At 35.8% G+C, this 24,323-nt stretch overlaps 1 protein-coding gene across 1 annotated transcript in view; it reads left to right on the top strand.

The window, feature by feature from the left end:
- The window catches only part of TRDN (triadin), a 270,244-nt gene that overhangs the window by 190,165 nt on the left and 55,756 nt on the right, over window positions 1-24,323 (top strand). Inside the window, exons 18-26 of the mRNA XM_088521987.1 lie at window positions 3,783-3,815; window positions 3,921-3,953; window positions 5,156-5,182; window positions 6,290-6,316; window positions 10,537-10,584; window positions 13,312-13,335; window positions 15,954-16,004; window positions 16,506-16,556; window positions 21,718-21,768. Of these exons, the coding sequence (XP_088378113.1) occupies window positions 3,783-3,815; window positions 3,921-3,953; window positions 5,156-5,182; window positions 6,290-6,316; window positions 10,537-10,584; window positions 13,312-13,335; window positions 15,954-16,004; window positions 16,506-16,556; window positions 21,718-21,768 (345 nt within the window). The remainder of the gene's footprint in view (window positions 1-3,782; window positions 3,816-3,920; window positions 3,954-5,155; window positions 5,183-6,289; window positions 6,317-10,536; window positions 10,585-13,311; window positions 13,336-15,953; window positions 16,005-16,505; window positions 16,557-21,717; window positions 21,769-24,323) is intronic.

Here is a 24,323-nt window from a genome sequence, read left to right as displayed (position 1 = left end):
GACAACAGCAGGCAAATAAAACCTGCTGAGTTTCTCAGTCTCAGGCGCCAGAGAACTAGGAAAATCTAGTTGGATGCCATACTCCTATGGATGATCTCAGGTGTAATAGCATGACAGAACTCACACTGCAACCTTCTCCTTCAACAGGAGAGACTAAAGGGATCTTTTCTGTATCTGGATGCTTATGTTCATAATACTTATAGTGAAAGGATATCTTGGAGAGCTTTACCATCCTCTCTTATTCGCTTTTAATTTACCAGTACATTATGAAGGTGTGAGAGGGAAAACAACAGGCACATAGCCTATAAAACCAAGATTACAGCTATAAAACCAAGATTACAGGGCTGTAAGACCAGCCTAACTTTCCCCTCTCCAAGGATTTCAGTATTCAAGACACTTCACAGAATTTGATAACATCAGGCTTTAGCGAATGTAAAACTATATTCACTGAAATACTTGCAGCAGAAATTAAACAACAGTACAGAAGAATTTTCTGCAGCTACTTGGTGCGAGTGGCCTTCATTATAAGATGTGATGTTTACAAAAGAAAGGCAAATTCAAATGATACATTATTTATTTTTTACCCAATCTGAGATTCCATACATAATCTTTATTTTTTCTGGAGACTTCCTAGGCATGAGTGCTTTATCTGAAATAACAGAAATAGCACACACACACACACACACATATACATGTGTTTACATAGTTATGTACAAATCAGAATGAAATATCAATTTATTTCTTCTGGCAGATAGTGGAAGGTCATGGCTTATGAATATCCTTCTTGGCAGTAAAGATCTAAAGGGCACCATAGGAAATATGCCAGCGTAGATGCTCTTCTGCACTGCTTTCACATTAACGAATGGTCTGGCTTTGGGTAAATACTGAAGAGGCCAAGTGTGGGATCTGTTTTAAGGGGCATTTAGGAGTGTGCCACTAGTAATGAAACCAAAAATATATTTGTGTGTTTTTATGGACATGTAATATATCTCATAGGATGGAAAAGTCATAAAAGAGAAAAGTGTCAGAGCTTATAAACATAATGAAATTTTAAATCAAAACAAATCTCAATTCCATGCATTGTAGAAAATCCATGTATTGTCATCAGAAGTTTATTTCCCAGATAAACATATATGGTATAGTCTCAAGCATGCAGAAAACATATAAATAAATAAAATCCTCTTTAAAGCTAAAGACCAATGTCATGGCAAATATGTAATGTACCTAATTCGATTAATGTGTCTACACACAATTATCATTTGGCAATATCTGGCAATATCCTTTGTTATGTCCAATTTACTTTTCATTTCTGAAAAAGAAATCAAACACAAAGAATTCAAAATAAAAAGATTTAGATCTGAATCTGCCCCAAATCTGTGGCAGATGCAATAAAAGATTTCAGTTCATTCCACTAAAATATTAGAAAAAGAATCACCGGAATTTCATAGTCATGTCCAATTGTCCCCAGAAAACTGTGATGGCAAATTCTATTAGTTACTGAATTAGTCTTTTGCATATGTTTCTCAAAACTGTTATAAAAGGAACTCTGTAAAACATTCTTAATGTTACATTTTTGGAAACAGGGAACTAAAGCTAGATAAACCAAAAATTTCAGAATGTGCAAAAATTCTCGAGGACTGATGTTAATGTCATACAGTTCCCAAACCTCATGAGAGCAGACAGATCTTGGAATGAGAGGGAAAAATAATTTCCTCAGAATCACTAAAGTCATAATTACATTTTCTTCAGTTTCCAGGAAGCAGTCATGAGCCAAACCAAAACAGAAAACCTCACAAAACCAATCAAAACTCTCATTTCACAGAATGAGTCCTAAAATATCTGTATGAAATTGGATACTCTGAAGAGCACTTGGGCTACACAAAACCAAAGCTGCAGCTGTTGTTGCGATTAGACTCACTGAGTCAGTCAAGCTATTCTGTACTCTTCTGTCTGCTAAGCTTCCCTTTTGACTATAAAGCACCAGGGGTACATATATATTTAGTTATATATGTAACTAGTATTACATATATATATAGATAGATGTAATATTACATAATAAATTCATAAAAATGTGCTTTGTATAACCATATAAAGCATAATTTTAGTCAGCTATTTTCATTTCTTTGAAATGTAGATTTTGCCTGAAAGAGACTACTTATGAATTTGTGATGATATTCCATCAGTATTTTGGTGAAAAAATAATACTGAAAGCTAAAGTTTTGTTTTGCTGGACTTAAAAACACCACCACAACAAAAAAACTATTCTAGAAACTACATTTTGCTTAACTCGCTGTTCAGATAGATTTAAATCAGAAAATAAAATCGAGTATTTCATTTCATTTCAGATAGATAGAATTGCATGTGTTGCTTGTTCTAAACTTACTGAGAATGAGAGTGTGTGGAATGACAATATTGATTATGATTTAATATTGAATATTAATATTATCCACATTAATATGTTTAACGATCAACTGGTGAAATCAATATCCTCAAATTATTTCATTTTCTTTTGATCAATCTTATTTCTACTAGATTATTTGACTCAAGGAAAACTCAAACTTAAGCACAGCTGCTCTATAGCATCCTATATCATATCCTCTTTGCAGTCTAGATTATGTTAGTGAAGATGTACGGAATATACCAGGGAAGTGATTCAATTCAGTGGGCCATTTGGATTGCTGATGCTGAATGTGGACTTGGAGCTTAGGGTGCAGTGCAGGTTATCTGAGTGACTTTCCGTCATGGTAGTTTTAGTGGTACTGCAACATCAAAAAATCACTTAGAATATGGAACTCTGTATCATGATTCCAGTGTGGAAACTGTTAAAATGTTAGTATTCCTCAGCTGTATTCCTGCAAAGTTAATGAAAATCTCTCCTATAATAAGCATGGAGAATCTGTAATTATTAGATAGCAGTAACTGACAGGCTCAGACAGATGTGCATATTTAATAGAAACTGGCATTATCTCATGATCGGTCAGCTCAAATGCTCGTTAATTTAGGGAATGCTTCTATGTGGATGCAAACCTCCTCACCAGAACTTTAATATGTGCTTTTTGAAAGCCTTGTTTCATTTGCTGACAGCAAAAGCTTCTCTCTTTTTCTGCTGTTATGTCTGCTAACCACAGTTGGTGGAGCATGTTCCCAAGAGATGCGTTCAGTACACTCTCTTTCCTTTGAGTGCCCACCTACCTCTGAAGGGATTTGGAAGCAATTTATGTCAGGAAGGAAAAAGCTGTTACAGAAACTACTGTTAAAATTTTGTAAGATCCAGTCATGGTTCTGGTTATTCTCCAAGCCCTCTGAAGGAAAAACAACAACAACAACAACAAAAATAAGAAAAAAAAGAAGACATCAAGTGTATTATGGATGACCTGAGGCACGTATGGCTGTTCACAGGCCAGCAGTTAGACCACCCTAAAGAAAATGGCAAATTTGTTGCTAGAGTTTCCTTCTAACACCTGCTTATATGAGGTAAATTGCCCTTCAGCATCCAATTTTAGCATTTAATCTGCTTGCCTGGGGTGACCAGGAGTAAAGAAGTAGCTGATGGTAACTACAAGGGCTTGTTGGCATGCAGGAAAGCATTGGAGGGCATGCCTGAGCTGGGAGTCTAAAGTCAATGTCCACATCCAACAACCACTAGTAACATGGCAATCATTGTCCAGGATAGCAAAATAAGCTATCCAGGACAATGAGAGCAAAATAACCTATCCTGGACAATGAAAAGCTAAGCATTTCAAGAAGAGAAATGTGAACCTTTTTTTTTTTTTCTTTTTCAGAACCACACAAGAAAGAAAAAATGATGGAATCTGGTGAATATTGTCATTTTTTCCCAACCCCTCAACTGTCCTATTAAATGCTGAAATTAACTCATGCCATATGAAAATATTTGCTTTCTTCTTTGTTTGTTTTTATAGCCAAGACAGCGAAGAAAGAAGTAAAAGTAGCTGGTAAGATCTGTGAAAAACAGTAAGGTTTACAATTTCATTTATCTGGTTTGATTTTAAGTTAAGTAAAGGATTAAGTAAAGCGACAAGAAAAGGAAAGCCAGAGATTTGCAAGAGGTATTTGCCAGTTTAATCAAACTTATCTGAGCAATGAATGGCTGTGAAGCAGCTGTGTACCCATTTGGCCTTCTCCTGGAATGGAGGTATAATCAGCTATAAATAAGAAGTACATCAGCCATGAGATTTTTTATTTCAGTTTTTGAAAGTTTTATGTTTTCAAAGGGAGTCTGTTTGAAGGTTACAGTAAGCTGATAGAGAAAAATACAAAATCGGAAATTCATAGCTTGCAGGGGAGTCTTTTGGTTTGGTTTGTTTCTACTTGCAGCACCTATGCCATGTGTTTCTGCTATAGCTAGGCACTTTTCTTAGTCCAGGCTGGAATCTGCTTCTCCAGATCATCCAAGTCTGGGGGAACAGAAAGATTTTAATTTTTTTTTACAGCCAAGCTTGATGACTCATTCTTTTCAATTGACTCTTTTTTCCTAGACAGATTCTGAGAAAAAAAAAATCTACAATAGAGAGTCAATCTATAGAAAATGAATGTCTCATATGGCATAAAAACCTGTCATGGGCCTTCAGAAAGAAGGTGTGAATAATGTGGAAAGAAAAATGTTAAAGATTTAGATAACTCAGATTTAGCTAATCCAATTGTGAAGAATAATAAGCTAAAATGAGAAAAAAAAATGTATTCAAGCAATACAGTTGAGAATCTTCTACAATATTTGAATAGTTTTTCAACATATTTGAAAAGATGTTTTTAATTGGTAAATTACTGCTAAAAGAGATTTCTTTTGCATTTCCTTCAACCGAGCCTAATATAAGTCCATTCTGAAATCTGTTTTTCACTCCTCCTGTCAGTCTCGTTATATGAAAATAGTGGAGTCACTGAAGTTCCATATATACCCTACCTATTAACCTTGTTTTTCACATCTTTTGAGCTACAGGTTAATTAGTCATCTGCCATGAGACTGTCCAAATAAGCAACATATGTCTGACTGTTTTCCTTTGAATAAAAACTGGGAGAATGAGTTACTAGCCTAATTTGTGTAGATACCTAGCAAATTGATGAATAGAAGTGCTGACAGGACCAATCTTGGTTTCTTTGTGCATTTGTAAATTTTATTTCCTGGACTCTTATTTTACAGCAGCTGTGGAAACTCAGAAGTCAAAAGGTGGGTATCTTTACTTACTTTTTAAATCGAAATGGAGGAATGCTGATATTGATTCTTATAAATGTAAAAGCAGTTTGTGACAAAAATCTGATAGGCATGACTTACTTAAAAGGAAGTAGACCTTTTAAATAACAAAGGCTCTTCCTTATAGTACCTCAAAGACCCTCTAAAGAGCAGATGTCATTTCCCTGGAGTGTCCAGGAACTAACATACTGCAATTCCCCAGCTTCATTGAATTCAGTTTCTAACCTTAAGTCAAATCATAAGACTTTCAGGAAAGGCAGAAAGGAGAAGCAATCAATCTTCTATAAGAATATGACACAGAGACCAATAACCCTGTCTAGCTGGAGCAAAACCACCATGACTGAACACCTGTTTTTTTTTTATTGACTATAAGGAGTTTTACAGGGAGGCTTACATGAAATAGCTTTAACCTCCATTTCACAGGTAAACTGATGGGGGAGGCTAAAATATACTTGAGCTCTTGAGATTTCTCCACACTTTCTACCCTGCCTGAATACACCGTGCGCTGGGTGTGGTGAGAAACCCTAAGGACTTAGCTTCAAGCTAAGCATATGTTTAACTCACATCAGTGTCTGACTTTTGCATATACACTGTAAGTCTTTGCTTCCAAATTGTCTTCATGCACCTTGTAGAGGGCAGCTATATCCTAGATACAAATGGAAAATGGGATTTCATATTACAAATTGCAAAAGCACTTCACCCTGGGTCCATTTCATTTATATCGAAGATCACCCTGCTTTGCAAATATTCTCACTGAAAAAAATGAGACTGCTTGTATCGAATGCCTAGACTTGTGAATGATGGTTTCCAAAGCTGTCTGCTGCAAGTCAAAGATAGACTTCTTCTAGACTAAAGAAGCAGTACAGTGATATTATACAGCATGAGGAAGGGTTGTAGAATCCCTCTCTTGATGATTCGCATAAGAAAAGGAAAGGTAGTGTGGTATTATTTTTATTGGATGTTTTTAATTTTTCCGCTTCATGGACTAAATTCATAATGCTATGTTTGCTTTGTAGTTAATGGCATTAAGTAAAGCAGAAACCAGACTAATTTAGATATTTGTTCTCTTTATGCTCCTACCAGGCAAAACACAGGAACCAAGAGAAAAAAGTATGTTGAATTAAGCTTTTGCATTTTTAGCAAATTCTGGATAGAAAAAGCTGAAAATAAATGTGGTTTGCAACTACGGGTGAATGAATAAAGCTTTTTTTTCTTGCTTGAAACTGCTAAACAAATCTTTTTGATATATAATAATTTCTTCTGTAATGCTGCTCTATGTATTTGATGTCAACAACCCAACATCTCTGAACCCATTCCCGCCATGCCTATTACCCATTATGGTCTGAGCAAAACTGAAATATTTGCCCCTCCAGGAATAAGTCACTTCCTTAAGACATGGCCACTTCTAAGAAGTGATGTCATATACATCAAAGAAATATTATCTCCATTGGTTATATTCTCTCTGTTTCTTTAGTTTCTTTCTTTACATCATCTGACAAGTTCTGCCTAAAAATAGCAAAAGTAGCAGGGTTTTTGAATAAATAGAGCCTTCGCATCTTTGCTTTGTTGCTGTGAATGGCCCCAAAATCTGCTGAATATTATTTCATGTTTTGATAAAAAATGAACATTTCTACATACAATTTGTCTGCATTGTGATGCCAGCAAACTGCAGGATTAAAATAAATAAATAAATAAATAAAAATACCTTACGAGTCACTGAAGTAAGGAGCAATTGAAAAAAAAAATCATAGTTTTTTTTCATAGTGAAGAGATATAAACATCATTAATTCCCATTATATCAAACAACAATCATTCCACTATTTCTGCTGTGAAAGAGCTGTCGCGACCGAAAACCTTCCTCTTGCTCTTAACCATAATTTTATTGCAGAATCAGCCTAATAGTGAAACTGAAATTCTTCTCACAGATTTAAGTAAATATGAGAGAGTAAAACAAAATAAAACTTTGTTTTAATTGGTCACCAATGCACATTAAATAGAAAGAGCAAATGTTATACCTGGAATTCTTAATTTCTGCAAAAATGCTTATTGAAAAGAGGTCGAAAATTAACTTTATGCTGCTAATTTTGAAGTTTGAGGTTATTTGTTCTAAAATATTATAGCTCCTCCTTTTGCCTCTTAATAAGAATCACAAAGGAATACTGTTGTTTCCTTCTAAATATAAATTTTCCAATGCCAGACAAATTCTTGTAGTCTTTAGCAGTTGTACCTCTCACCTCTTATTAGATCTGAAAAAAAAGACCCTTGCTTTTTTATGTGTTTATTCATTCTTTTATTACTGCTCTTTATTTGCATATTTCCATTTTTCTGCTGTTAATCCCTTTAGGCTTAGCAGCTCTTTGGGTGCAGTTTGGCTTCCAACACTCAGTAGCTGTTGGCAAATCTTAAAATTTGTTAAACATGTTCATGGAAAACAAGCAGACTTGATATAAAAACAGGGGAGCTTCTTGATGTGATTCTTTGATAATTAAAAAAGATTGTTATCTAACATGAAGGATATTTGAGCCATTCATGCTAACTTGTACTTCTGATGAATTATCAAGCTCATAGGAACTTTTGTCTCAATTTCTCACATATAGTTTAATAAATTCTTTACAGTTGGGATTTTTTTTTTTTTTACATTTGTATAACCAAAAAGTTCCTAAAGCATTATAGATACTTCTGAGGTTCATCATTACATGATATTTGTCATGTCATCACAAGGAAGGTCTATGACTTCAAGGTTTATATGTGGATAATGTGAGATGTTACTTGTCTCCAGTTAGAGGGTTTTCTTTCACTTTTCCTTCGCACTGACCTCGTATCTCAAAATAGCTTTAAAAACAGTGACATTTTAGAATGCATATTTCTGGCAGGGATGCTAGTCATGCAAGCTGCCTCTTTTGGGATAAATATATTTTAACAAAGTTGATTGTAGACTACAACTATTAAAAACGCAGAAATACTTGACTGATGAAAATTGCTCTCCTGGCTACTTTGGCACAAAACAACATCTGTTAAGCACTTTTGCATTTGTTTTTCAAAGAGTTTATGATGAAAACAGGAGAACAATTATTTCAGAAAGCATGCATTTTATTTGCATTATGTCAGGTTACCAGTCATTTTGCTGAAAGCTAGCGTGAAATGTAAAGGCAGTCCAAACCACCTACTTCATTTACTTCTTTATTTTTTAACTATAATTTACTGGATATGCACATCTCAGGCAGAATTCTCCTTTCCAGATTCAGATAGGTTTTTTTGTTTGTTTGTTTGTTTGTTTTTCATCCCTGACCCTTTTCCTCTGTGGAGAGAAATACTGCATCCTGGTTACTTAAGTCATGCATATAAAAAACTAGGCAAATAGACCACACCTACAATTCAAGCCACTTTTTACAAAGAAGACACCTTTCAGGCTGTTACCTGAAAATGGTGGCAATAATTTTGAAAATACTCAATGAAAGAGAGGAAATCTTGAGCTCTTTAGAAAGAAAAACAAAATAAAACCTTTAAGCATGCAGGTCTCTAGTATAACGTTGAATTAAACAACTTTGTTGATCTAGGTCTGAGTGACATGGATATTAGTAATGGAGATCTATAATTAAGAACTGAAGAATTTTGCTCCTCTTTGACTTTCTATATTCTTAGTGATACCAATACAAAGCTAGGTGCTGGAATAGAAAGGTAGTACTTACATACTTTTTTTTTTTCTGTGGATCCAGTTGGTCATCCTTTTAGTCTTAGACTTGACCTTCAGCAAACCAAAGTATCTGAGGTAAACTGAAGTGCAGAAGTGCAATACTTTACCATCTTCATTGAACTTGCTCACAGGCACAGGCCCACCTTGTGGGTTTTAATTTACTGCCACTGTTTCGTGTTGTGTTCCATGCAATAGACAGTGTTGAAAATGCATCCTTCGTTGACAAGCTGAAATAACAAACTGAGCAGATTCTGTGTGCTGATAGCTCTGTAATTGCAAAGATATTTCTTTACTCAAGATATCAGTCATCTGAACTGATTTTCAGTGTCCAGTTTAGCTCCTGCCATTTACGATGATTGCTTACGTTTTGCACTTCTTTTAAATTAGGCAGTGCCAGTGAAGCATATTTTCTTAATGCTATATTTTTATGTCTCAAACACTGCAAGGGAATACCTTTTCAAATTAAAAGAAACTATTTTCATTTGGCATAATGATTATAAAAGTGTGGTTTTACAGAAGTAAAGCATTGGTGGTACTATTTACAGTCAAACAGTTAGACAGGTATGTTTACATATTTTCAAGATAGTTGTCCCTGAAAAATTTAATTAGATGAGAAAAAATATATGCTGTTTTAAATGCATTCAGTGATCCACATTCCCACACCTACTATGCAAATTGTCAGAAATTAGAAGAAGATACCCCTATTTGTGAAAGTTCTTTAAAACAGTAAAATCTGAAAGGGTTCCCTTCCTGCACATCCTCTTTTTAGGCTTTTTAGGCTAGAATCATAGAATCCTTAAGTTTGGAAGGGACCTTTAGAGATCATCCAGTTCAACCATCTTGCACACGCAGGGTCACGCAGAGCACGTGGCACAGGACTGCATCCAAGCGGGTTTTGAAGATCTCCAGAGAAGGAGACTCCACAACCTCTTTTGGCAACCTCTCTAGTCTGTCAAGCTCTACAAATCAATTTAGGAAGTGGGTAAACTAAAGCTTATGAATAGCAATTTGGATGTATTGAGACATCCTGGCTTGAGTTGCTACAACTGCTTCTCTCCATCTTCTGTGGTCTGAATTGCTCTTCTCTCTTGTACTCAAAAGTCACGGTCACAGAGACTAAATTGGGTGTCTGTAGTAGATAGACTGATTGTGGTCTGTCACATTCAGTGAGACTAAATAGATCCTTAAAGTTAAGAATACATTGAAGTATTTTGCTTACCAGGGATGCAGAGTGAAGCTTTCTGCTGGTACAAACAGAAATCCCCACTCATGTGGGGAACCCTCATGTTATAACTGTGCAAAGCATAGCGCTGCTTGCCTGGTCCTCTCTCTGCATAGTTATGCACTGCAACTTAGCCTCATTTGTTTTTGAGATCAAGAAAAAAACTATTATACAATTATTGAAACAAAAAAGGTTCCATATTTGCTTAACTTCCTTCCTAATGTAGGTCAACAATATTTATTATGTGGTTATATATCAGAAAACAAAAACAAAACACTATCTCATGGCTGCAAGTCTTTGAAATCATTTGCTTCAAAGAAATCTCTAAGCATTTAATTATTTTAAAAAGGCTTTGTCTTTTGAAGCAACAATTATGACTAGAAATCTTTCTTAAACCTTATCTTTATTTTTCAGCAGCACCTGAAAAAAAGAAAGAAAAAACAATGAAGGCAGCAGAGCAAGGTAAAAAAAAAAAAAAAAAAGGGAGGGGGGGTGGACAAAGCCTGTTGATACCATTTCTCTTAAAAAGACAATGACACAGAGATTCAGAAAACCTCAGATGCAGACACCTGGATGACAACAGCCTTTAAACCCATTGCTCTACCAGAGCAATCTGCCAGAGCTCTGCACTATTTATTAGAGCAACAGAGAATTACCTTTCAGACCTGGTTTTGTCCCACTTCCACAAGATGACAACTACCACAAAAAGCTTAAGTGAATAAATCACTCACTTCAAATTCCTATTCTGAAGCTTTCATGTTCCACAAGTCCAATGGGAGTTTTCCTGTTCTTGTAGCCTGGGCAGTGCCCAACCTTTACTTTTAGGTCTCTGAGACTGAATCACAGCTGTCCTGGACTCAGCAGAGAGGCCTTTCTAACCCAGATAAAACCTCAACCCCCTGCAGCTCCACTGCAGTTTGCAAAAGCTTATAGGGCTAATGGAGAGAAGAATTTGTAGATGTTTGTAAAAGCAGTGTTTGGATTTGATATAGATGAAGCCTGACTGGTCTACTTTGGGTGCAGGAAAAAGCAGAATAAGTAGGCACATAGGAATGGCAAATATTGATGGCACAGAGATCAGCAAGTCATAGCGTCTGCATACAACTTCACTGGCCACGAGAAGCAGGAAAATCAAGGCCATTCTCCAATAACAGGCAATCTACACTGCTTGTATAAAGGGTTAAAATTCTAGCTCTTAAGAGATGATGGTGAGAAGAGAAAAAGCTTTGCAGTCTTAAGTGACGGAAATAAAGAAATGAAGGAAGCGAAAAAAACCCAGAGGCTAGAAAGGTTGGAGAGCGAAAAGGTCATATCACTTTCAGCTCCTAAAGTGTACAAGAAGTCACAGAGCACACCAACATAAGGCTGCAAATCTCAGAAATACCTAGGACCTAAGCTGGGGACTTGACAGCCATCACTGCTTGTTCTCTGTGATTTTGGTCACTTGAGCTAATATCCATTTCCTTTCTCTTGCTTCTCAGCTTCAGCTTGACTCAGCAGTACTCACGCCAGTCAGAGCACCCTGCAGCAGCTGTCAGCTGTTTGATAGTTATCACAGAAAATGTTAGCATCAGGAAAACCTTGCCCAAGGTTTTCAGGCTTTGTCAGTCTCAATGTCTTTGCCTTCTGCATCCCATCACCATATGAGAGCTCTCCAGGCACCTGCCCTGCCTCATCTCTGTTTGGCCACGTGCAACAAAGATCCAGTGTTTGCTGGCAGTTTTCTCTCCTTTACAAAGTGCCAGCTTTAGAAAGAAGTTTATGTGCAAATTATTTTACCTGCGCTATAAAGAGCACAGGTTGTGTAGTATAAAGCATGTGATTACCACTGAGCAGAGCTTTTTAAACCATTGATTTAAATTCCACCCCAGTGGAAGTGGAGCAGGGCCAAAGTATTTTCAGGGGCAGCAGCAGCAGGTCTGTCTCCCCATGCCAGCAACCATTTGGTTTCTGCATGTCAAAAGTAGAAGAACAACATGTAGTGTCCCTCTGCAAATACTGCAGCTTCTTCCCAGGGCTGGTAGCAACTCAAGTCCTCTGGTGCAGAGAACTGAACACGAACACTTTAAGACAGAACTTGCCCCTGCTTCTTATCGCGTTGCCCTCTACACTCTGAACTATGACCAATCCACTCATTCACTCATCATATAAATAAAAAGGAGCCAAATTTGGGAAGATTTTTGAATATTACATATATTTATATTTTTCATAAAACAGTGAAAAAGAAAGGTGATAGAAGCAGCTTTGACTGAAGAGGAAACTGTTTCTAATTCATTCCTCCTTGGTGTATGAAAACTCAGGGGGAATGTGAGAATGTCTTTCCTCAATCGGAAAAATATATATTTAAAAACAAGAGGAAATTTTGAGCTTTAGGACTGAGAAATGACATCACTTGATATGTTATCTGTCATACTCCAGAATACATGATAAAAACAAGAGCGTATCTCAAATGGTCAAAATTAGGATTTGTGCTTTAAGAAGTACATTGTATATAGTGAGACTTTCAGCAAAACTTGGAGTGTTGGCAGTCTTCTGTTTAGCAGTTGTGACTTATTGTTCAGTGACACAGTTGTGCTTTTGATCTCAAATGCCTACTTTATAGGAAGAGACTAAAAGGTTGCATCAGTATTTATGTCCACAGATCTCCTATTAGGGGTAAAAAAAAAAAAGTTACATGTTCCTTTTCCATCTGTTCGGAGCAGAGGAGAAGGCAGGAAGGCAAGGAACTGTCTGGAGAATGGGCAGCACTTTAAATCTTTACCCTATTTGTTTGAAAAATGGCATGAACAAGCATCAGGATGTCACCAGGAAGTTATTGCTTGTTATTGTAAAGCAGTTGTGAATGGATACTTAAAAGAATTGAGAGCTTCCTGTAGCATCTAACATTACAAGAAAGGAGGTAATTATCATTGGTTAATTCGGATTGTGAGAGATTGGGTTTTATGTCCAAATGTCTTGAAGATATTAGGTGAGAATCATGAGCTTTTTTCACATACACTCTCAAGCAACATTTGAGTTAAGTTAGGGGCTATATCATTTCCTATGTGAAGATATGTCCTAATATATAACATATATCATCATATAACGAGGGCAGGAATTTTTAGACGTTTTCTCTTTTTTCTTTTCTCTTTTACCCTCTCCTTTCTTTTCCTTCCATTTTTACTTTTTCTTTTTTTTCTTTTTCCTCAGACAAACCAAAGGTGAAACAAGCAAGTAAGTAATACCTTTTAGGTGGCGCTTCTCCCTATAGCTGATAAAGCAATATCAGATCTGTAAATGAAAAACAACGTATAAAAACTAGTGGTATTGCTGAAATTTGTTGAGCATTATTAATTAGATAGAAAGGATACAACAAAGCTAGTAACAATAATAATGATAAATAATAAATAGAGAAAATAAATCTATTTAAAGAGAAGAGTTTTTTATTATTAGTGCAACAAGATGCCATTTTGCCATAATTATGATGGGCTAACAGTCCTCAGCATGTTCAGTCCTACAGAATATGAGTGCTTATTTACAGCTTAAATTCCTATTTCCAAATTATTCCTGGGTTATTTCTATTCTTTAAATTCTTCAGCAGTGTATGTATTACACGCCACATCACCCTAAAAGTTAAATTTTCTCCTGGAGATGACGCTGATCTCTGCAGCATCTTTCCGATGGTTTCCTGATTTAGGGATCACTTGTGACTTCAAGCTTTGTCAGTAGTGACTTAAGCCTTTGGTTTGGAATTTTTTAATTTACTTTTTTTCTTTATTTTTTTTTGGTTTCAAAATTTATCCTTGAGGTAATGAAAGGCATCTGAAACAATCTGTGTAACTGCAGTCTTTACAGTGGATGTGCACACCACCTTGAAGTTTCATGGGCAGGCTCCTGAACATAAAGGGTTTATGTTGGACAGTAGCTAATTTGTTTTGCTAATGACATAATAGTATGTCTTTATCTATGTTATTTCAATTAATCATAAAACCTTATTCAAATTGGAATTCACAAAAACATTTAAAAGATCCCATCTCTCCCCATCTCCTGTCTTTTGCACAGAGCATAGTACAAAGTATGAAATCCCTCCTGGGATTCTTCTGTAACATAAAAGGACAGGTTTTCAGCCTTCCTATTAGATTTAATTTCTGTTAGAACTGATTTATATCACTAACATTTAAACATTTCTGAACCGTTTCTTCTTTCTGCCTATGAGAATGAGTGACTGAATCATCAACTGGTGACTATGAAATCTGAAAGTAGAAGCAGGAGGGCAGAAGTTCTTCTGAAGCAGATGTTTGGGATGTGGTGAGGATGGAAGAAGAGAACTTTATGACAATAAAGTTACACTTTCAACCTTGTTCAACAGAATCCATCTCCAATTTTTTTCCTTTAAAAATGGTGTTGAAAGTATCTTCTTTTTAGCAGGAGGATGTAGAAAGAAAGATATAATGAAACATTCAGACCTTGAAATCAATCCCAACAGGAGTTTTACTGTCATCAGTAAATGCAGTTTTTCCACTTGATGGTTTCATTTACTGTTAATAAAATCTCATTGCATCTGAGTCACTTCAATACATGCCTCTACATACTCTGTTCATCTTGCACAGAATCCAGTACTAAATTATAAATAAGAAGCTTTTTGGATGCAAGGATGAATTACTATTGGATCAATTCCACAGTCCTGTAACAAGACAGACAATTTGTGAACTGTGTGTTCCAGGCTGTAAGCAATAGACGCTGAAACTCGACACTTTTACAATTGCCAGTTTCAAATTTATCTGCACAACTCTAGTACAACTTCCTCCTCAGTAGGAGTCATGACACCTTACCCTCTATACAAAGCATAAGTGGTTCTTCTTAAAGAACTCTATTAGAGGAATGGGGTCCATTTAAGATCTTCTGCACCAAACTACCGAGTTTCTCAGTAGAAAGGGTTTATTTTGTTACACATCTGTTGGAAAACATTTTAATTATTTTCAAGACAATTTTATTTAATTAGCATTATTATTAACCAGAGTAACCAGTAGCCAGGTGGTTAAAAATCTCACTTAGTGGGGGAATTCAAAGTGTAATGCCCTGTTCTTTCTAACTGGTTCTGGGACAGTATCTTTGGCAATTCTTTTGTGTTCATGATATTGTGGAGGTTTCATTAGTCTAGAAGCATAGACCTCACACACTATGTGAAAAAGAATTCTTGTTTTCTTTCTCATCCAAAATATTTTTTCATGGTTTTTCATGACAAGGGGAACACCTTTTGACTTAAAGATCCATTAAGACTAGTGTGACCTGACCATCTTCAACAGCACTTCAACAGCAACTGTAGGAAGAGTGAAAATATATTTTGGTCCTCCTATTTGTCACTCTGTGGTACTGTTTCATTTCAATAGTCATCTAACACTTTACAAAAGAATAGTTCCAGTAAAGAGATGCTTGGATGCTACAAAAAGAGCTGCTTATCAAGAATAGATTATGTTTGGTAAAGGAAGTAGACCACAGACAACTCTAATGAGTCAAATTGGCAAATGTTCAGTCTTGTCTTTTCTAGTTAAGAGAGTTGAAAGAATGTCCTTGTCCCATGATAAGTTACTACTGAAGCTTGTAAATTTTATAGGTTTCATAATTAAATCAATAAAAAGCACTTAATGGACTGAACTCTCTGTGAACTGAAACATGTGTTTTGTACATCTCTTCTGATTACTCTGCTTATAACCTTCTTCTATTCTTTTAATGTATAATTATAGTTTCTAATATGTATAGATGCTTCATTATTTCTTAAAATTTAAACTTGTAATTTCACTCAGTTATTGCATCTGACTGTCACTTTATCACTATGAACTTTTTTTTTATAGATCCTGGAAAAGAGAAAGACTTGAAACCTCCACCTGCCACAAAAGACAAAGGTAACCCTGCACAAGGAAATTGCATAAAACCCAAAGATATATGTCCAAGATGTATGTCTTCCTTCTTTTTAACCATAGCTTAGGAAAATAAAAGCATAATAATGTATCACTAAATGTACAATAAAGCTTAATTAGTATTAGCTGAACTGGAATTGCAAATAAAGTTTTGGTAATGTGAAATATCTGTAGGAAAACCTAGAAGTCCAAACTCAGAATTTAGGACCACTTGTTAACATTTACTATCACACACCACAAAGTAAAATGAGTGTTGAGTGTCCTTCTTACAACTTAAAAAATACAGTTAAGCATCACAGTTAAGAAATATTAATGATTTTATTGTTTTATCATGATAAAATAGATTAAAACCAGTGCTTTGCACTGCACATGAAATTAGTATCAGGCATAGTCAGATACCACCAAATATTCAATCATCATCCCAGAGTTATTATATGTTAACCTTTCATACCTCTAACTTGAAGATTAATGAATTACTTTTCGCAGAGCATACTAAAACAAAAGAAGGAAAGAATCCTACAGCTTTAAAAGATAAAGGTAAGTATGGGCAATAGAATATAATACTGTTTTAAGACCACAGAAAGTGTAATGAAGATATTCCTTTTAAAATAATCATTAGAGATCTTGTCTGTATGTATAAAATATGATCTCAGTGTTTAACTGGTTGAACAATTACACAGGATTTATGGCATAAAAAAAGGAATAACAAAAAAGTGGAATATTTTGAACCAATATATGTTGAGAAGCCACAAAATTAGTTAAATAAATATCATAAAGTCACTTTGAGTTGCAATTATTCTTCTGCACAATACAAAGTGTTAAATAGGAGCCAACTAGCAAAGTTTGAAACAAATGCTTGCATAAATATATGAACATAATATGAATAAAGTAAAGCAGTAGCATATGAGTGCATTTGCCTTCTGGACTCTGTAAAATCTCCAGTGGAGACCTCATAATCAACCATGTGAGACATGAGAGTTTTTCTGAAACTTTGTTTTCTTCTGTATTTTATATATATCAAAAAGTTGTGTTTGGTTGGTTGTTTGGCTGGCTGGCTGTATTTTTTTGTTTGTTTGTTCTGCGTTGTTTTGTTTGTCAAAGTAGAGTTAGCTCTGCTGATTTTCCTTTTGTCCATTATTTTTCAGGGTGCTTTTAGCCCATCTTATTGCTCCTTGCTCCCTGTCAACAGCTAGCTATATTTAAAAGATCACCAGATTTATAGATAATTGCTATTTTAGACATACTGCAGGATAAAAATGTCTACCCCATAGATATATATTAACAAATTTATTGTAAATTATCATTATAATGATAATTTAAAGCAAAGAACTCAATAAGGAGTTCAGTTGTAGTACATGGGAAAGAGGAAGAAAAAATATAAAGTGAAGAAGAAATGATTTAATTAGTAGATATACTCTCAAACTCTTCAAAACTACGCCCCCTTGCCTGCTCTTGTTTACTTGGGTGACCATTAGTTAATACTTTCTTTGTACATAAATTATAGTTAATTTATAATTTTATTTTTAAATTATAATTGATTTATAATTAAATAATTACTCTGCAAACACTTTTGGTTTTGCATTGTTCTTCTGTATGTTCTAGTCCTAGTGTTCACACATAGCATTCACAGAAGATGAGTTATTTGAACCAGAACTGTGGAGTCTTGCAGCTCTCTCCACAGGTTGCCTGTGCTTCAAAAACTGTAGTTCTCTCATGCGGTTGTTCTGCGAAATAATGGGAGGTCTTCTGATCTGCCTGGAGCAGAAATGCTTAGTGTTCTGCTCCTTTCAATGGGTTACTGAAAAAAAAAAAAAAACCACAGGAAGGATACCCAAAACATTTTTCGTCTTTGCCAAGACTTTCCTTAAAACTGAGGGAAAGGATTTTGCCAGCCCTGAATAATCTTCTGTGACATGTTCTTCACGATTCTGCTTTTAGCTTCTGGGCTTGTTTGCTCTCAGGAGGTCAGCGACTTCAACCACCAAGTTATTAACTCTTACTTCTAAGCTGGAAGAGGAGGCTAGACCTTCTCCACTCAGTCTTCAGAAAGGGGTAGGCAGGAATTTATTTTAAACTCTAAGCTCAGGCTTCCTTTATGTCATATTTCCTACATTTTAGGAAAACAAGGCAAAAGTCTTTGTAAAAAAACATGTAATACAAGGTTATATATGCCCAATGCATTACTGCTACTAATAGCTGATGTCTTGACCTACTACTCAAAGTTGAATATAGCAGTAAAGGTCCAGCTGGTTCCCAAGTGGTTGCAGCAAGGTAGATGTCCACCCCTACGGAACCTGTCCCCTGACTCCTGAGAGAGCTTCCTGATGCAGCCATCACTGTTTCCCATAACAGACATAACAGACATCAGATTTCACAGTGTCTGAGAGCGTGGGTGTTGATTAGCTAGCTGCAAACAGCTGAATAGCTCTCTTCGACATATACTGGCAACAAAAATACTTTAGGAAGACCCTATAGAGCTGTATGGGAAAACATAGAAATCTTGGTACATTTCTATATTATGTGCTTTGCCTGCTTCTTTCTGGATTATTCAGCTACATAAATATATATTCAGCACTATCACCTTCTCATCTTTCATGCCATATTTTCCCAAACTATAGTTTCTAAATTAATCAAGACTTAGTTGTGTGCAAGTGCATTGCCAGTGCAAGGCTTCTCAGTGGGCCTCAGTATAGCTTAACCAGGTTAATGGGGCCTTCTTTTCACTCTTAACAGCTTGCTATCTTACAATCTGCTTCTTAAAGTCTGTCTTTTATTTGTCACTTAAAATATATTGTAGAAGAGGAGAAAGTAAGGATTTTTAATTGCATAGAAATCCTAATTTTGTATCTAGAGAGTTTGTTACTATTCCTGTAAAGCCAAATAAAGGAACATTTTTAGATGAAGTATTAAAAACTTGTAATGATTAATTTTTCCCCAACACCTTTTGCAACAAAAGAAGCATCATCATACTTCATTCCAGTTGAAGAATGGGCTAAGTTTGGAAGAACAAGAAAAGGAAATATTACCTGGACCAGGAACCCTATCATAAAATAACTCTTTCCTGAACTCTTGCATAGTGTTTTTATTTAAAGCAGAGGCAGGAAAAATAAATCCCTGAATTTGAAGGGATCACTAGGACACTCCATAGATCATAACCTCACCATGTTACCATGTCTATTTTATGAGGTGAATAAAATATTTTCAGTCTTAGAGTCTGGTTTTATTGGCAGCAATTAAGGAGAACACTTGAAGAATATACCTTCTTCTATTGTCATGTGATAAAGGGCATCTCAAAACTGTTTCTGAATTTAAAGAGCTTTTTAGCTCTTTCCTGAAGAAGCCCATTTACAACAAATAATATAAAAACTGATTTTCCACATGACATGAGCGTATTCAAATAATGGGAGGCCAAGAAAACTCTGAGAGATAATGTGTTGCACAGTCTTAGGGGCAGTTATCTTGGGCAGTTATCTTAGCCAGCTAGTCAGAATCGAAACTCAGTAATTCAGAGCCTCTAACTCTTAAAGCTCATGATAGACCATACATAACTCCTCACTATTTTTCGTTTGTTTGTTTTTTCCAAGAAAGCCAGTAGGATTGCACTATGCTGAGTTATTAAAGTGAAAACATGTGTGCTGTACAGATAATGCAAATTCACTCTGAGTCTGCATTGCTTGATTTGCTTTCCAAACAAATACTCCTTTTTCCCTCTTATTTGCTTTTGCTTTGTATTGGGATATCTTTGTATTTTTTCTTATGCCACTTATCTGTGGAGTATAGGTCTATTTATTTTTATGTCTCTACAAAGAGCGGTAGGGGAAATAATTCAATAGTGTATATTTCTTTCTTGCCATACACATAATAGCACACTGTCATTAGACAAAACAAATGTGTTGATTTGCACTTGCTATGCAATGCATCCACTTCCTTTAAAGTAAATGTAAAATCAAATTACATCCTCCTTGTAGTATTTTTATCTTATCTTACAATGTGCCCTTTTTTTCTTTAAAAGTAGAAAATGTTGTGACAGTCATGAACATGGAAGTGAAATCACCCACAGATCCTAAACAGAAGGGACTGAAAAGCAGTGACTTTTCAGTTAATATTGCTTTCCATTTATGCCACCTGCTTGCTGCTGCAATTTTCTCTTTCTCCTGAGAAGATCACATGCTGTTGCAGCCATCTTTTCCTGTACCATCCTCCTATCCTGTGCTAGACTGACTTGTGGAGAAGAATGTAGGATGAAAGCAGGGAGATGAGTGTTGGCATTAAGCCAACTTTATTTTTTTCTTCTGGGATCAATAGGGAAGTGGTCAGCCAAGAGCAGAAGTATGAACAGGCTCCAGTGAGCCCCTGTTTAAATTCCTAAAGATCAAGATCCACTCTCTGAAAGAGAAAAACCACTGCATATCCCTGTAGCCATGGCTCACAGAGAGGACTTCAATGCATGGTAGAGAGCATCCTTCACAATTACTAAATTTGTAAGGGTTGAAGATGCTGAACCTCCTTTAAGAACTACAGAACATGGGAAGTCTCAGAGAGACCTGGTATATGGATGACAAAAGAACTTACAGGTCAAAGCCCTCAGGTCGTGGGAAAGAGTTTGTCCTTGTGGCTGTAACAGCAGTTGCTGAACTTCTAAGGCCACAGACATACACACAGGCAAACTGGAAGCTATTGCCTCTAGACTTCCTATACAATTGGCACAGGGAGAGACAGAGGCTCCTTCGAAGGAGTTCAGAGCCTTCACACTAGAATTTTTCCCTCAGTCCTCTGAAGGAGCCCATCTCTTGGTGTAGAGATTAAATTTCCAGTTCAAGTACCTATCTCCAACTGGTGTGATTTCTCTGAAGACTTTAATCAAACTGGAAGTGAAGTTATAGCATTACAATTCACACTAAAAGCCAGATGGATAAGTGCAATCACATCCTGGTGTTGCAGCTAGGAGGATCTTAAGAGTTTTAAATTTATTTTAGGAGGGATCCTCTTTTAGCTTAATATGTTTTTACTGGATTTTTTTTTTACTTTTTTTTTAAGAATAAATTATTTCAAGCTTTTTCTAGACCCTTGGGTGTGTATCATATTGGATGAAATACAAGCATGTCTACTTAGCATTTGGCAAGCTCTAATATTCTCACATTCAAATCTCAGACATTCATAAGGCCGTGAAATAATTTACTCAGTTCAGAAAAAAAAATACATCCTAGCATTCACACACAGTTAATGGCTCAATAGCATATTGCTTTCAGAAAGTGCCGTATATTACCTGCATATACAATGTAATGTATGTTTTCCCTTATCTGCTGACTCCAAATGCATAGTCTCTAAAGGACCAATGAAAAGAACTGAGCTTCAGTGCCTTAGACAAAGTAGAAGAATCTTCCAACTTTATGAGGTTTTGGATAAGATCCTGAGAATCTCCAATCTCATATAGCATCACCTGCAGTTTCTCCTTCTCATTTCTGGCTTCTTTCTGTGGAGGTCTACCTAGATTCAAGGACTCGTAGTAACTAATTTTATACCTTGAGAAATTGTAAGGTGATTACAGATGAAGTAGACAGGATGGAGAGAAAGGTCAAAGCTACATCCATTCATGTTCAGGAATTTAGTTTTGGTCTTAATAACTTGATTTTTATTTCAAGTTCATACGGACAAAGGATATCTTCTAATTCTCAAAAACTTAATTACCTCCCTACAGAGTCTTTGAAAGGCAAAAATCCCAAGAATCCAGAAGGAACAAAGGAGAAAGGTAAGTGAAAAAGTTCAAGAACTATTGAATGACAGGAAATGATCTAACGTATAAGTACACCAGGATGGGAAGCCAAACTCATTCTGGTTCCTATTTAGTTTATTTTATCTATGGTGTTGCTTTTGACAACAAATTTAAAATTACCAAAAGTAACTACATCAGGAGCACTACATCTGGGCTTCTTTTTAATGCATCCTGAGAGAAATGCTGAATGCATTTTTATACTGCTTTTTGACATTAATTAGCCAAAGTGAATTATCTAAAACGCAGAGTCACCTCGGGCTCTTTTTATAGCTGTTGGAGAGAGACACATCCCAAGAGCTGTTTAACTCACCCGATTATTTCTTACATCTGCAGTAGCACTGTGGTTTGGAGGAGCAGTGTAATGCTGAGGCAAAACATCCAAACAGTCCATTGCTTTCCTTGCAGTAGTTGTGTATGCAGACTAGCTTCAATGTCCACACAGTGAGCAAATGCGCTCCTACCCGTAAGAAGGACATAAGGGTCTGAAATAATGATTGCTCTTTTGCATAACCTTGAACTACATGAGTGGAGGGGACAGGCCTGCCAGGGAATCAGACTGAACTTATTCAAGGTTAAATTGCATATGATGACTACAATAGAAATGTAGGCATATCTGCTTTAACCTAATGAGCTCCTCTTGCACCAAATTATTTGCCAAGGACGTTTATACTAAGAGATACCTAGAAATTAATAAACAGCATCTTTAGAATTGATTATTCTAAAAACACTGAAAACTTCCATTGTTACATATTTTATGGTCAAAAAGAAGTTTCAACACTCTGGACTTTTACACTTACTGGCATCCACATGAGCTACTCATGTGAATTCTCCTTCTAGAGCTGCAAGCCTCAATTCTACCTGAGCACATCCCTATTATATTAGATGTTCATAAGAACTTCATGCTAGAAGAGCATGTCACTAGAGACAAGTACAGAAGAAACATATTTTCAAAGAAAAAATACTGTTTGGGAATGAAATTATTTGGGTACTTACTGTTAAGTCTATGTTTAATTTTATTTTGCTAAATTGGCACTATGTGAAAGGGAAGAATCAAGCTTTTGGCCTGATTTTAAGCCTCATGTTATCCCTACTTCCTAAAAGAAGCAATTTCCTTTCAATAAAGTAGAATGGATTATCTTCATTGAGTATTAACGCATTAATATCATTATGCATTTTAGTGAAATAATTCAAAACTTATGAAATCTACATTTGTTGGTATTTGACATTTTAATATAAATTTCAGAAACTCCATGGACTTTATCTGTAGTCTGTAGTTAATGGTTATAGATAAAGGGTGTGACTGACTGAGAATGATACAGACTGAGGCTACTCATAGATCCGGGTGTTTCAGGTGACCAAGAGATGTCTTTTTTTTTTTTTTCACACTTTATTGGCAAAAATGGAAATATATGCCTCTAATCTTTCCAGATGCACTGGGCTGGTTTGTTGGCAGTGTGCACTGAAGAAGGCATGCATTATTTGATAGTGCCTATTTAGAGAAAGCATTAATTGTCACATTGTGACATAAATTGAAGATAAATGCTAAGAACTATAGGATCCGTGGACACTTCTTACTTTTTGGACAGTATTGAAACATCTCAAATATTTCAGGGAAACAATAAGGGCTTGGAGAATTCCTTAGCTGTAAGGTGCATTTTAGGTCAAAACTGTGGCAAAATCTCCATTTTTGGGGAGCTAGATATATTCAATGCAGATCATATAATGGCTGGAGCAGGACAGAACACTGAAGAGAAATACCACAATCTGATGACACACTTTGGAGCATCTCTGTAAGAGAGAAATTTATTACTCCTTGTTAAATCACCACTGGAATGAAGCCAGAACACTGTGTGAGGCTCAAAATTCTGCCCTTTCTCACTGCTGCCAGTCCCTGCATCTCAGCTGGGCAGCCCACCAAGATTATATTTTTTCTTTATTTGTGTTTAGCCAACTTCTGTGTTTTCTTTTGTCCTTGAGGTCTCACTTGTCATGTACAGGAATGAGAGAATTGGAATTTCAATATTTTTCTCATCTGTTTTAATTATTTGGTATACACTGCAGAAAAAAAAAAAAAAACGTTATGTTCTTGGACTATTCATCTTGACATAAAATATGTAAATGCATATTCTTCATCTTGACAAAAATATATGAATGTATATTCCAAAGGATGAATAGTGCTCTTATTTTATACCCATTTTAACTGTGATTTTAAAAGACTATATGTATGCAGGAAGTGTAATCTTGCTCACGGGCAATATCCCCATAGTCTCTGTGGTATTAAAAGCATACACAGTACTGTATTGTCAGTACTAGTCCTTTTGTCACTCTCAGATAAAGAAAACTCTCATTTACCAGGCTCTGGCTTTTAGGTTTAGCATTCCTAATAATTTAATTGTATCAGTGTAGATTAATTTTTTATTTGGCTTCAGCAAAAGGCAAGTCCATTGATTCCAACTGCTCTATGGAATTGCTGTCCTCTTTTTAAATTATTCTTTATTCCCTGCTTGAGAAACAGCTTAAAAGTTTCCTCC

The sequence above is a fragment of the Tinamus guttatus genome, unplaced genomic scaffold (genome assembly GCF_059628265.1).
Source record: "Tinamus guttatus ecotype Peru unplaced genomic scaffold, ASM5962826v1 Tinamus_guttatus_pri_ptg000141l, whole genome shotgun sequence".
Classification (NCBI taxonomy): Eukaryota; Metazoa; Chordata; class Aves; order Tinamiformes; family Tinamidae; genus Tinamus; species Tinamus guttatus.
The sequence above is the reverse complement of the archived record's forward strand: the minus strand, read 5'-3'. Positions and strand labels throughout refer to the sequence as shown.